The sequence below is a fragment of the Pelophylax lessonae genome (assembly GCF_965119305.1).
Source record: "Pelophylax lessonae genome assembly, chromosome: 12".
Taxonomy (NCBI): Eukaryota; Metazoa; Chordata; class Amphibia; order Anura; family Ranidae; genus Pelophylax; species Pelophylax lessonae.
The window spans coordinates 62,888,094-62,902,080 of NC_138779.1; the positions used below are offsets into that span (position 1 = coordinate 62,888,094).

A 13,987-nucleotide genomic window follows, 5' to 3' on the forward strand; every position below is an offset into this window, starting at 1 on the left:
ACCTCGTCCTCCTCCTCAGGGCCAGATTAATGTAGGGGCTATTGGAGCTGCAGCTCCAGGCCCCTACCTTTTATATAGGCCCCGGGTTGGCCATATTCACTGTTACCGCTCTTCTGTCACTTGTAAACACAGAAGTCTGGCTTCTATGCTCGCTTCCCCAGGCAGCACCCTCAGAACCTCCCCACACAGCGTGAAGGCCGGACAAGGAGGGACAGTTGGCGATGCATGGATGTGTTTATGGGCTTCAGAGACAGCATCCCATGTTGAATTAGGCATGCATGGCTGCACCCTTCCTCCTCTGGGTGCATGGCAAGGCACGGCCCTAAGGCCCTTCAAAATCCTCAGCACCAAGCCCATGATGCTGTTAATCCGGCCCTGGTCCTCCTCCACCGCCGCTTCCACCTACACCGCCCATAGGTGTGCGCAGCCTATTGCATTAAGGTGTGCACCCCAAAGTTGAAATACACATGCATGTGTTTGCCAGCAGGGAGAGTAATGTATCGGGGCCATGTACCTGTAGGCAAGGAGAAATAGAGCAGAGCAGGTCCCAGGGAGATCTTTCCCATCTCCTCACTGGCAATGCTATGTGCCCTAGGTGATTAGGGTGTGCCCAGGCACACCCAGCACACCCTGTGCGCACGCCTATGTCACCGCCACATCCACCACCACCTCAACCTCCCTCCTACTCCATATGGGCCTCGTCCTTCAGAGATGAAGAAGAACATTGTTTTATTTTTCTGTTTTTTTTTGTTGTTTTAAGTTATTTCCCTATCCACATTTGTTTGCAGAGCACTTGCCATGCTCTTAATTACGTTTTGCTGCCATTTGCAGCACTCTAGCCCTTTCCTTTGGTGTTTTAGAGCCATTTTAGTGCCTTAAAGTTCGGGTCCCCATTGACTTCAATGGGGTTCGGTGTCCGGGAAAAGTTCGGTAAAAGTCCGGGACACGGACCCGGACTTTTTTTTAAAGTTCGGCCGAACCCGTCGAACACGGACATCTAGGTGTCCGCTCAACCCTATCAATAAATCTGGATTTTGACTCAACCTGGAGTGCTGCCAATTCCTTTTCCTTTATCAAGTTTTCATGGAGGCGAGCCAGGGCATGCACCGGTGTGAGTCATCAGGCAATTACACCACCTTGAGCAGTGAGTTCTTGTCTTTTCATATGCAGGTACAGTTAGGGTATTTTGACAGCCAGTGGTCATTAGAATGCATTAACTGCAGCAGAAGACTTGTCCATCCACTCTCTAGTGTGCATGGAGGAATCAACCTGCAAGCTGAATGGAAAAAAAAATCAGTTTGCATGGCTAGATTTATTCCCATATATATGGGAGCCCTTAGTTACGGCTTTAATTCTAGTATGTGGCGCATGAATTCGGAAATATCTGCTTTTGCAATGGCTTAAAAGAGAAGTTTTTTTTTTTTTTTTTTTGTTTTTTTTCCAAATCATACTTGCCTATGTATCCTCTGCCAGCTCTAAGACTGAGACCCAGGCGATCAAACACCGCTGATCGTTTGTTCGGTTCTCAGAAAGCAGAGAGCTGGCGACTGCTCTGCCCCCCCCCCCCCCACTGGAGCGCTGGGCTGTGGATGGAGTGGGAGGGAGCATCTAATTCTCTGATTCAGGCTCTCAGTGGGTTGCTGAGAGGCTGAGCCGGGTACCAGTCCAGGCATGTGTGCAGAACCTGACTCTGTTGTTGCGATCTTGCCCCAGCCTGGACTCTGTAATGTCAGCCGTTAATGGACTTCAGCCCACTGTCTGCTAAAAACGGGTCACGGGAGTGCAGAAAGAACTGCACTCCTGTGATCCACAGGAAAAGTACAGCCAAAAAAGCTTTTAATCACACGGGTATTTTGCTTTCTGGATGAGACCCCTTTCAGGAGGTCTGTTGTGTTGGCCATTGGCCAAACTCTAAAGTTCCTTTAAAAATTGTGTATATATATATATATATATATATATATGCTGTAGACCTGTGAGCTTTTGGTCATGCTCTACAAAATCAGTCCCAAACCTGTAGTTTGCACAGGAAAGGATTAAAAGTCCCAGCTTTGTCCTATTTTTATACCAATTGTATAGGCTTGGGAGTCATTGAGCTACAAGTCTACACTGTTGGGTGAGGCTGTTGCAGGTCTCTAACAAGCCTGATAAGTTTGGCAGTATAGGACCATGAAGCTATTCACTTTATATTACAGTTTAGTTGAGGAAAAAAAATCCCTTTCGGGGGTACATGGCTAGTATTTTAGATATGACAAGTGCATAGAGTCCAGTGTAAGTTAAAATAAAAAGTCCTCAATCAAAAATCCCTAAAAAAAGAAGTGTCCATAGTGATTCAATTTCCTCCAGCAACTGTCCACAACACAACGTGCACAAGTGACACCTCTCCCCTTCAGATGTCCACTCCCCAAATAGGATTTCCAGATATTCTCATATTGGCAAAAATAAGTAATCGCCCTCTCCAGGGTTGAAGATGATCCACTCCTCAGTGTTGATCCATATATATGGTATGTGTATAAAACAAAGAAAAATACTGATAGTGCAGTAACGTTTAACACAATTTATTTAAAATTCAAACTAATCCACACAGAATGCACTCACAATATGCATAGTAGGGTATCACATTAAAAATGACAGCAGAACTACTGGCTTGTCCTGGTCGTGGCGGACTGAACGCCTGTAAAGCCGTGTCTCCCCCAACCACACTCGATGTCCCCGGATCATCACTTCCGGTATTGCGTATTATGTCACTTCTCGTTGCCGTACAGCCACGTACCAACGCGTTTCGTTAAATCAACTTCGTCCTGGGATTGGCTGTACGGCACGGCAACCTCCTATATGCAATTCAATATGCTAATGTGTTACCATCAGCCAACAAGTTCTCCCGTGTCTCCACAACCATGATATGCACAGTTTACACTCCGCATACCAAAATGACACAGGTTAAAAGTTCATAATAAAACCAATTCATACATATGGAGTAAACTTCCCTAAGTGTATGACACATGCAAGGGATGTTTAAACATGTCATCACTCAATCATAATCAAGCACTTATTAAACCTCAAATGAAATGTCAAATATTAAACATTTTTTTTTTTTTAATTTAAAAGGCTACTGAGCTAATTTTTCTATAGTATCGAAAATTAAAAATTGCTGATGAAACAATTAAGGTCTAACTCATTATTTAACCCCCTGGGCGCCAAACTTTAATAGGAAAATCCACTTTGTTTTTCTTTGCAATAAATCTCTAACTCTATTTGAACCCCTCCAAGAGGGGTATGCACAGTCAATACCACAAAATTGTAAAAGTGTGGGATCTCTCATGTTGTTTTTCCTTAAAATGAAGGGATACATTGTGCTTCCTAAAACCTTTCTTAATATTAGCAATATGTTCAGCTATTTGAATACAAAGTCTCTTTGTTCTCCCCCACAAAGTAGAGGCCATATCGACACCACAATAAATCATGTCTTTTTTTTTGTTTAAATCTGGAAACCTGCATAAAGTGAATTTCCTTTCTTGTAGCACTGACATATTTTTAGCAGTAATATTGCTATAGAAACACTAAAAAATCAGTGTGAGCGAGCAGCTGCTGTATGAACAGTTATAACAAATATCCTGCTTTTGGCCTGATAAAAGGCATGTTAATAAGTGTTAAAAGCGTTTTTTCTCTTGTTCTGTGCAAACAAGTTCTGCAGTACAGAAGGCTGGGTGTTTGTTATTATCTCAGTAATTGTGCTGAGATTTTTACAGTTTGTACCATATGGTAGAGTAGACTTTAGGCTTTTTAGGTGTTGCTGAGCTTTTGTCACACTAAATGGTGACAGACAATGATGGTGCAATATTAGAATTTGCTAAATATTCTTTAACTGTGTAGATGACGGAGGTCAGGTAACAAGTGTATGCATTATTGTAGCTAACACTTCAAGCAAACCTTTTCTAAAGGGTAAAGGCCTCCTATATTAAAAATATTCTGGGGGTTTTATTGAAGCATTAAAGTAGTTCTAAAGGCTGACGGTTTCTTACCTTCATGCATTTTATGCATGAAGGTAAAAAACCTTTAGTTTGCGGCTCCTACTTCAGTTCCCCCTCCCCCCCCCCCCCCCATACTCACCAGAGCCCGATCCAGCAATATGTTTGAGAGCAACAGCTCTCCCAGGTCTCTCCCTCCTCTTTGGCTGAGGCAATTGCAGCCAGTGAGGAATAGGTGGGGCCGAACTATGCTCTGTGTGCCTTAGACACATTGAGGCGGCTCGGCAGCGAGTACATACGAGTGGCCCCAAAGCAAGCAGTTTTTGTTGTGGGGGCACTCCGCAGTGGTGAGGGGCTAGGAATGCCAGCGGGGTGACCAGAGAAGAGGAGGATTGGGGCTGCTCTGTGCAAAACCATTGCACACAGCAGATAAGTATGATCTGTTTTGTTATTTAAAAAAAAAAAAAAAGTTCCTTTACAAATTCTTTAACGTCACTGTTCTGGCGATTCCTGCCCGTTACCTGTGCCTGGTATTACTGCCAGTTTAAGTAACATTACTGAATAAATGCTCCAAATTTTATGTTTTGAATGACCAATTAAGGTGGCGTTAGCATCAAAAATAAAGATCTTAAAGAATTAACGCTGGTTCCTATATTAGGAAACTGGTGGTAATGAGGACCACGCCTGAGCTGGTGTACAACTGTGCTCAGTGGGGCATGTCTGTGCTGGGAAGTTGTAATGAATGTAATGGCTTCTCTTTCCCAGATCCCTTTCAGTTGTCAGCTGGCAGATTCCCCAGCAGAAAGAGAAATTCAAAGAAAGGCCTGGCATACTAGCGATGTCATTACCCAAATATGGCAAGGCCTAGATTTGGGAAATGACTTGTTACTTGGTGGGCAAAGCCTGATGGGGAGATAGGAAACTATAGGAAACTTACTTTACATTTGACAGTGGATGGCAGTGTGGGAATTTGAAAGATGCAGTTGGACTGAATAGCCGGTATGGATCTGCCCACTCTTGTGTGCTGTCAATCAACAGCAAGGCAGACCTGATGGGGTTCTTGCCTTTCAATCCCCCATTAGGCTCCGTCCAGTGCACTACAAAATTGCTTGGCCTTGTGCCTGTCTGTGTAACTGCGGAGGGAGCACACAAAGAAAGGACTGGTCCAGAACCTGATCTCAGTGCCAAGCTCAGATAGTTGGTGGTGGCACCTGAATCTATTTTGACGTGGCAGCCCGACTGAATTCTAAATGTCTTTATATTCTCCACATTTACATGCAGAAAAACTGTCAAGCAAACTTAACACTTACAGGTGTCGGGGCAAACCATATGACACTGCTACAGGTGCTTATAATGGTCAGCTTCTATATATGGTTTTAATCTACTTTACTTTTTTTTTTGTTTAACTTTTTTCAAAAAGAAGAAAACCTGTTGCTGTAACTGCTTAAAGCATAAGTTCACCTTCAAGAACATGTTCCATGTTCCACCTGTTTTTATGGTTCCCGATCCCATAGCTGTTTCTGTCTTTGCCATCGGCAAGGTTCTTTCCTTCCAACCTGCACCTGTCCCCGGATCAGTTTCAAGGCCTTCTCGGGGTGGTTCAGGATCTGCTGTCACAAGGAGTGATTTTACCAGTCCCAGAGTCGGAACGTTTTCAGGGGTTTTATTAAAACCTATTTATGGTTCCCTGGAAGGAAGGCAAGGTCCATCCAATCTTGGACCTCAAAGCCCTGAACCGCTTTGTGCGGGTTCAGAAATTCAGAATGGAGTCCATTCACAGGGTAGTGGCTTCCCTTTGTCAATGGGATTTTCCGTCCTCTATCGATATCAAGGACACTTACCTTCAAATCCCAATATATGTCGGGTATCAGCGTTTTCTTCGTTTTGCCGTAGGCGAGGAGCACTATCAATTTGTGGCATTACCCTTTAGTCTCGCCTCCGCTCCTCGGGTGTTCACAAATGTGTTGGCCCAGGTGTTAGCCTTATTCAGGCAGTGGGGGATCTCGGTACTGGGGTACCTGGATGATCTGGACCTCACGGTCTAACTCTACGAAATTGAATTTTCAGAAATCAGCCTTGACTCTGTTCAACAAGCTGGACTTCCTGGGTCTGACTCTGGATTCCGCCTCAGCCCGGGTGTTTCTTCCAGAAACAAAACTGTTGAAATTGCATCATGCAGTTCAGCTCCTGTTATCCAACTGCCGATCATCTCTCAGGACTTGCATGCAAGTGCTGGGCCTGATGTTCTCCACCTTCGAGCAAAAGGAGATTCTAGCCAAATGGGGCAGGTACCCACAGTCACTGGACAATCTGATCCTGTTGAGCCGGGGTATGAGGGGATCCCTAATATAATGGCTTAGTTCCCGAGGCTTCGTTAGGGAAAGTCTTTTCTTTCCCTGTACTGGACGGTGGTTTCCACAGACGCCAGCCTGTCCAGGTAGGGAGGTATCTTGGGCACGGAATCAGCCCAGGGGTTCTGGTCTCGGGAGGAGTCCAGTTTGCCAATCGACATCCTGGAAATTCGGGCGATCAGGCTTTGCCTGTCCCAGTGGACTGATCATCTACAGGGGTGTCCGGTAAAGATTCAATTGGACAAGGCCACGGCTGTGGATGTCAATCATCAAGGGGGCACCAAAAGTGCCCTAGCGGTCAAAGACCTGGCCGGCATTCTAAGGTGGGCAGAACACTTTGTTCCAGCCCTCTGTGCTGTACACATTCCAGGGGTGGAAAATTGGCAGGCTGACTACCTCAGTCGTCAGGCCCTGAGTCCGGGCAAATGGTCCCTTTACCCGAAAGTGTTTCATCAACTGTGTCTCAGGTGGGGGACCCCCGATGTTGACCTGTTGGCCTCCTGTGTCAACCTGAAGGTTCAGAGGTTTGTGGCAAGGTCTCCAGACCCTCTGGCAGACGCCACAGACACTGGACACTGGCGGACGGTGGTTCAGGCCTATTTAATTAAGGGTCAGGTTCCTCCTTTCCCTGTTAAGGGCGCGTTCTACAGAGGCGCTTAGTGCCTCCTGGGCCTTCCGTCATCAGACGTCAGTGGTCCAGGTTTGCAAAGTGGCCACCTGGTCATCTGTACGCACATTCACCAAGTTCTTCAAGGTGAATATATATCAATATTGCTGCGCTATAATGAAGAATAACAAATACTGTAATAAAATATCAAAGGCGAAAAGCAGCCAACACAAATCTTGAAATGACAGATCAAAATAGTATAGTAAAAAATGTGGCGCTAATCTTAAAACTGCTTGCACAGAATGTCCATAAAAATCCTGAAGGGAAACCGTTTCTAGGTGATTAATATAAATGAAAGTGAAGATCCTTATGCAGGAAGAAGTGAAGATCCTTTATTTAAGAGAGATACCACCAAACACCCGTACACACTGTCTCTTACAGGAATTAGATCTGGTGGGCGATCTGTCAATCACTGTACGGACTCTGCAAGGGTTCGGTTAGGTTAGGACATCAGTTTTAGAAAATCTACTCTGGTCCCAGCCTTCAAAATGGTTTATCTGGGACTGACTCTGGACTCTGGAGGGTGTCTCTTCCCCCGGGAAAGCTGCAATAGTTGTAGAGGGCGACTCGGTTGCTGTTATGCAGCACTCTGTCCTCATTGCCGACTTGCATGCGAACTCTAGGCCTGATGGTGTCTACCATCGGGGCGGTTGTTTGCTCAGTTCCACACAAGTCCTCTGCAAAGGAGTATTCTTGTCAAGTGAAACAAGGATCCAACATTTTTGGACAATCGCATTCGGTTGAGTCAAAACGCAAGAAGTGTTCTGTGGTTGCTCCGTTCCTTGGCCCTGCGTCAGGGCAAGTCCTTTCTTCTTCTTATTGGTCCGTAGTAACTATGGATGCCATGGGGGGGAATACTTGGAAAGCCGTGTGTCCAGGGGACCTGGACTCTGAAAGAGTCCAGACTTCCGATCAATTTTCTCGAACTTGGAGCGATAAAGCTTTGCTTGAGTCACTGGACAAATCGTCTGCAGGGTTGTCCAGTTCGGGTTCAATCAGACAATGCCAGGGTTTATGTCAATCATCAAGGGGGCACCAAGAGTGTCCTGGAGGTCTGGGAGGTGGCCGAGATCTTAATATGGGCAGAAAATTTTGTTCCAGCCCTCTCCGCTGTGCATATACCCGGAGTGGAGCACTAGCAGGCGAATTACTTGAGTCGTTAGGTGTTGGATCAGGGGGAATGGTCCCTGCACCCGGAGGTGTTTTATCTGTTGTGTGTCCGGTGGGGACACCTGATTGTAGACCTGTTCGTTTCTCGGCTCCACAAGAAGGCACAGAGGTTTGTAGCCAGGTCTCGGCTTCCTCTGGCCGATGCCACAGACGCACTGGTGGCTCCTTGGGGTCAGTATCGGCTGATCTATGCGTTTCCTCTGCTGAAACTTCTGCCGAGGCTTCTGCGCAGAATAGAGGTGGAAGGGATTCCGGTCATTCTGGTGGCCCCAGACTGGCCTCGCCGGTTTTGGTACGCAAATCTGGTAAGGTTGGTCGCCGATGCTCCTTGGGAGACTTCCTCTCAGGGAAGATCTGTTGTCTCAAGGGCCGATCTTACATCCTGCTTTACGGTCGCTGGCTTTAACGGTGTGGTTAGGGCTCTTTCTGACTCAGTGATTTCTACACTGTTGAAGGCTAAAAAATCTACCTCCAGGAAGATTTATCATCGTACGGGGAAATCGTACATCTCATGGTGTGATTCGATTTTAAGGTGCATCCACGCTCCTTTTCAGTGGCTAGGATATTGGTTTTCCTCCAGATGGTTTGAGCAGCGGTTGGCATTGGGTACTATTAAAGGCCAGGTGTCTGCTTTGGCGTTTGTTTTTTCAACGCCCTTTAGCTACGCCTTCTTTGATTCGCACTTTAATCCAGGGAGTTTGTCGTGTGGCTCCTCCAATACGGTCCCTGTTACCTCTGGGGATCTTAACTTGGTACTGTCTGTTCTTCAAAAACCTCCCTTTGAAAATTTAGGGAGATTCCTCTGCTTTTACACTGTCACAGAAGGTAGCCTTTTTGGTGGCTATTACCTCTGCCGCAGAGTGTCTGAATTGATGGCGTTCTCCTTCTCTGGTGGTTCACAGATTAAGTGGTACTTCGACCTAATCAGTCGTTTCTACCTAAGGGGGTTTCTGATTTCCATTGAATGAAGACATTGTGCTGCCTTCACTCTGTCCCAAGTCCAAGCATTCCAAAGAAATTGCCTCGCATTCTTTGGCTGTGGTTTGGGCAATTGGGGTTTGCCTGGCGATTGTCGAGTATTTTCGGTAATTCAGACTTTTTGTCCCCACGGAAGGATCTCTGAAGGGATTGCCTGCATCTGCTGCGACCATATCCAGATTGATCAGACAGACGGTGGTACAGGCGTATTCACTTCACCTAAGGGCCAGGTTCTACCTTTCCCTGTGAAGGCGCATTCTGCTAAGGTGCTGAGTGCCTCTTGGGCATTTCGTCATCAAGCATCAGTAATAAGTTGCAAGGCCGCACCTTGGTCGTCTGTGCACACGTTTACTAAATTCTACAAAGTAGATGTGTTGGCATCCTCGGCTGCTTCTTTTGGCCACAAGGTTTTGGAGGCTGCTGTTTAAAAGAGCAATTCTTCTCTTTTGAGGGTGTATGTTCTTTCTAGGTGAGCTCCAATTGTTTCTGGTTGGCTAAGTTTAGCCTTTGGGGAATTGCGTTCTTTCTCTGTTGTTTTCCCACCCCTCATGCAAATACGGCTTTGGGATGTCCCAATGGTTAGGAATATGGAGCTGTGTCTGTCAATGAACGATAAAGAAAACTGGATTTTTGACATACCGTAAAATCCCTTTCTCTGAAGTTCATTGACAGACGCAGCACCCTACCCTCTTTCTGAGTGGATTGGGGTTTTATTCTTCTGACACTGCTTGCAACAAAACTGAATCCTATAGCAGAGTGAGCAAGTGTATGCCTTCAGGGTCTGCTGCATAGGCGTGGTAACGTTTTTTTCCTGCCTAGTGTCCTACTCCTGTAGGAGGCAGCATAACTCAATGAAGAATATGGAGCTGCATCTGTCAATGAACTTCAGAGCAGTATTTTACGGTAGGTCAAAAATCCCGTTTTTTTTTTCTCCAGACAAGTGGAGTTACGCTTTAGCTCCAGGGTTGCTAAGCTGTCTAAGCAGGTATCTGTAATTGGAGCGTGAAGGGTCGAGCTTAGTTTGGGTTATATTTTGTTTGTGTGCAGTATTTTTTCATCTTGCTACTACTTCAATCAAATTCTGATTGTCCTTGATTTACAGACAGAACCTTCATAAACTTCCTCAGCTGTCTGCCATTCACCACAACAACTGCATGTACATAGCACATCACCTACTAACACTCGGGCACCAGTTCCGCTATCATCTTCCTTCTCCGCTCAGCGATGGAGCGGCTACATTTGTTGACATGGTACCTGGCTACAGACGACTAGGTGGGCATATTAAAAAGACCTTTATGTTGATTATGTTTAGATTATTACAAAATATGATAGAATGGTCTGTACGTGTGGTTGATATTCTTTTCATTCCTACAAAGGCACAGAGGCTTTTCTGGCGCAGATGCGTACCCAAAAAGAGGAGCTGCTTGACCGCCTATCAAATGCTAGATCTTTCAGCAATATAGAGGATGAAGAAAATTATACAGCAGCCCATAAGGCGATACGACAGGTGAAGTGGACTTTTCTGTCTCCGTAAAAGGTTTCCTTTTATGATGAGGATCAAAAATAAACCAATACACTGTTTTAAAGTAGAAATCCAGGTTTACTGGCCCAAACAAACTATTTGCATTACTAACTGATGTGGGCACTGTTTGCACTGGACTAAGCTGTAGTAGCATGAACTTCATACAGTAAGGCGCTGTGTCCTGCAGCAGTACGGGCTACTTCCCGTCTGCTGCCGAAACCAAATTGACTCCGCCTTTCAGTAGAATCCTTGTGTTTTCAGCAATGAATACAAGGCTTCTGATTGGGTGAGGCGGGCGGATGATGTTGCGATTTTCATCTCAGCTAATCAGAGGAAGCCTTGTATTGATAAAAATACAATGCTTGTTCTGAATAGCAGTGGAAGCATTCTGATCAATTTGATTTAGTTTCTTCAGTAGATGGGAACTCACCCGTACTGTATGAATCTGATGCTGCTACAGTATAGTACAACTCTCACAGAGGCTGCATCAGTAATGAATCAGTAATTTAGTTTGTTGTACTGTCTGCACACAAGAGATCATACTTGCCTGACCTGCCAGTGAATTTTCTGTAGTGACAGATTCCTGGTCCTCGTCTGCACTCTGTTGATCCTTCCACTGACCATTACCTCACTACAGATCACAGCGGCTAGCAAATTGCACCACTGAGTGCAGCAGTGAATAAGAATTCGACACACCCAAAAATGTGTTGGATGTTGATTTTTTTTTTTTTTTTTAGCCGCTGTATTTCTTAAGTGCAAGATAGATTGGGTAAGAATTAACTTCATTTGCTCAGGTCTTTGTTTTTGATATTTAAGCTAGCCACAAATTTGCTTTAAGACGATTAGAACAGTCAGTTTTAAAGTACATGCAATCAGGCATGCCCCTGCACGTTACAGTTGTTGGTTAATCTAAAGGGGAATTGTACTTTTAGATGTGTGTGGCTGTGTGGAACATAGATTTTATAATCCAATTGTAATTCTCTTAGGTTAAAAGAAAATATTCTCACATATACGGTTAATGTTTCATAAAACCTCATCCTCAGTTTTATGAATCCACTTAATCATATGCGTCAAAATACCTTTAAATTTCTGTATCGTGCTGTCTAAATTTAAGATGTACAACCAAATCTTTACACATGTGATCAGTTGAACAGATTTGCCTCCTTCCCTTGCAGTAGGAGAGCCACTTTCATGCACACAGGGGTTATTTACTAAAACTGGAGAGTGCAAAATCTAGTGCAGCTGTGCATGATAGCCAATGAGCTTCTAACTTCAGCTTGTTCAGTTACGCTTTGACAAAAAACCTGGAAGCTGATTGGTTTCTATGCAGAGCTACATCAGATTTTGTGCACTCCAGATTTAGTAAATCAACCCCCCTGTGTAATACACTACACTGACAGTTTTCATGTATACCCAGTGGGGACAGGCCTAAGAAGTGCTTACTCAAAGTTTAGCAATGTGTCTGTTGATTCCATATTTCACAGGTTATCCATCAGCTGAGTCGCTTGGGAAAGGTGTGGCAGGATGTTCTTCCTGTGGGCTTATACTGCAAAGCTATGGGCACCTTGCTTAACACTGCCATCACAGAAATGATCAGCAAAATCGCTGCTTTGCAGGTAAGGTGCAAAATATTTAGAATTTTTTTTTTTTTTTGCTCCACTGTCTATCCATTTTTTTTCCTTATACCCATCCCTATTCTTCCTTCATGTATCCATGAATACTCTTAAAGCAGAACTCCAGGTTGTTTTTGTTGCCAACAAGTTATAATGCATGCTAGCTTATATCTCTCCTGGACTTCCAATGGTAAGATGATACCATCAGAAGTCCCACCCAGGTAATGTATATTTTACATAGCGATATGATGGCGTCACTCTTTACCTGTGGACTCTGTAATTTATAGTAAGCAATCTAGTGGGAGGGATCCAGCTTTAAGGTAAGGATACCTTTGATTTGACTATATAGAAAGTTTTGGCGTTCTATTAATCCTATATAATATTGAAGGCACAAACTGCTTTTGGAAAAATCTTGCCATTTTGAATTTTTGAGAAAGAAGACCATGGCCAGTAATTTAGCCAGCTTTCGCCTACTTAATAATGAAATGGTTTCTTATAAACCTAGCCTAAAAAATTCTTAAAGCAAAACTAAACCCTGCTTTACTACAGCCAGATAAGCTGCCATCTTAGCCTCTGTTTGATCTGCAGATTCCATGGTGCTGCACATGTGATCAGTTACGACACCAGCTGTTTGATGGTTTCTCAGTTTGGTTGAGAGCAAAAGCACATTTGACAGTTATTTATGGCATGCCTTGAATGAAAATAATTTGGGAAACTGTTAAATTAATTTAGTTCCACTTTAAAGTGGAACTTTAGTCAGAAAATGTCCTGCTAGATCAATTCATGCTGGCCCCTTTTGCAGGTATGTAAAACATTAAAAATAAGTGCCTATACTATTTCAAATCCAGCGATACTTTCTCACCCTGCTCTGCACATGCTCAGGTGCTCTTTATTTTTAGGTGCTGTGCCGAGTTTGTGGAGGCCGATCTGCTAATAGCCTAAAGATTTACTTCTGTTCAGGGGCTCTGGGCTTCATCAAATGGCAGCCTTCACCTAGAGCAATTCTGGAGGCAATTTACAGTACACACTAATTTTGGAAGCATAATTATTAATGTGGATTGTATGTTCCTTGCTAAAGAACATTAATATTTGTTATGAGTAAAGTTTCACTTGAAGGTAACAGTAGTATTGAAGGTGGATATGTTCCTGTGTGTTAGCCTTAAGAACAAGTGTTTGTTTCTCTTAAATTCCCAAAGGTGGGGTCCCCCCCCCCCTTTTTTCCCCTTCCCTCCCCTTATTTTGTTGTTTCTCATAAGCCAGCTTGCGTGTGCTAGCGCTTCCCTTCACAACTTTTGCTGAATTTACTGAGGGGGTTTAACTACTAAACTGGAGAGGATTTATTGTGATAAGGGTGCAAGAGAAGGGAATTTTAGATATGACATGTACAAATGTATTTAGGCTTGCTTAGCAAATGATTGTATGTCCAAAGCTTTTTTGGCCTTGCTTCTCTTCTGGATCACAGAAGTGTGCTTATTTTTGCATTCCTGTGCCTCAAATTCAGCTGACAGCGGGCTAAAGCATGCTGTTGGCTGACGTCACAGAGCTGGTGCCAGGTTCTGAAAGGATCCTGACGTCAAGGTTTGGATCCACCCAGATGCCACCCAGGTAGCTGGCTCAGCCTCTCGGCGCACTCCTTAGAGGCTGAGCTAGTCGCTCCCATCCCATCCACAGCCTGGCGCTCCAGTGAGCACTAGAGGACCAAGAACTGAGCAATCACCCAC

The 13,987-nt window shown here is 44.5% G+C and overlaps 1 protein-coding gene across 1 annotated transcript in view; it reads left to right on the forward strand.

Annotated features, from left to right (window-relative positions):
* Nucleotides 1-13,987, forward strand: part of ZW10 (zw10 kinetochore protein) — a 72,796-nt gene that overhangs the window by 46,904 nt on the left and 11,905 nt on the right. Inside the window, exons 12-14 of the mRNA XM_082273389.1 lie at nucleotides 10,234-10,403; nucleotides 10,508-10,638; nucleotides 12,138-12,269. Of these exons, the coding sequence (XP_082129515.1) occupies nucleotides 10,234-10,403; nucleotides 10,508-10,638; nucleotides 12,138-12,269 (433 nt within the window). The remainder of the gene's footprint in view (nucleotides 1-10,233; nucleotides 10,404-10,507; nucleotides 10,639-12,137; nucleotides 12,270-13,987) is intronic.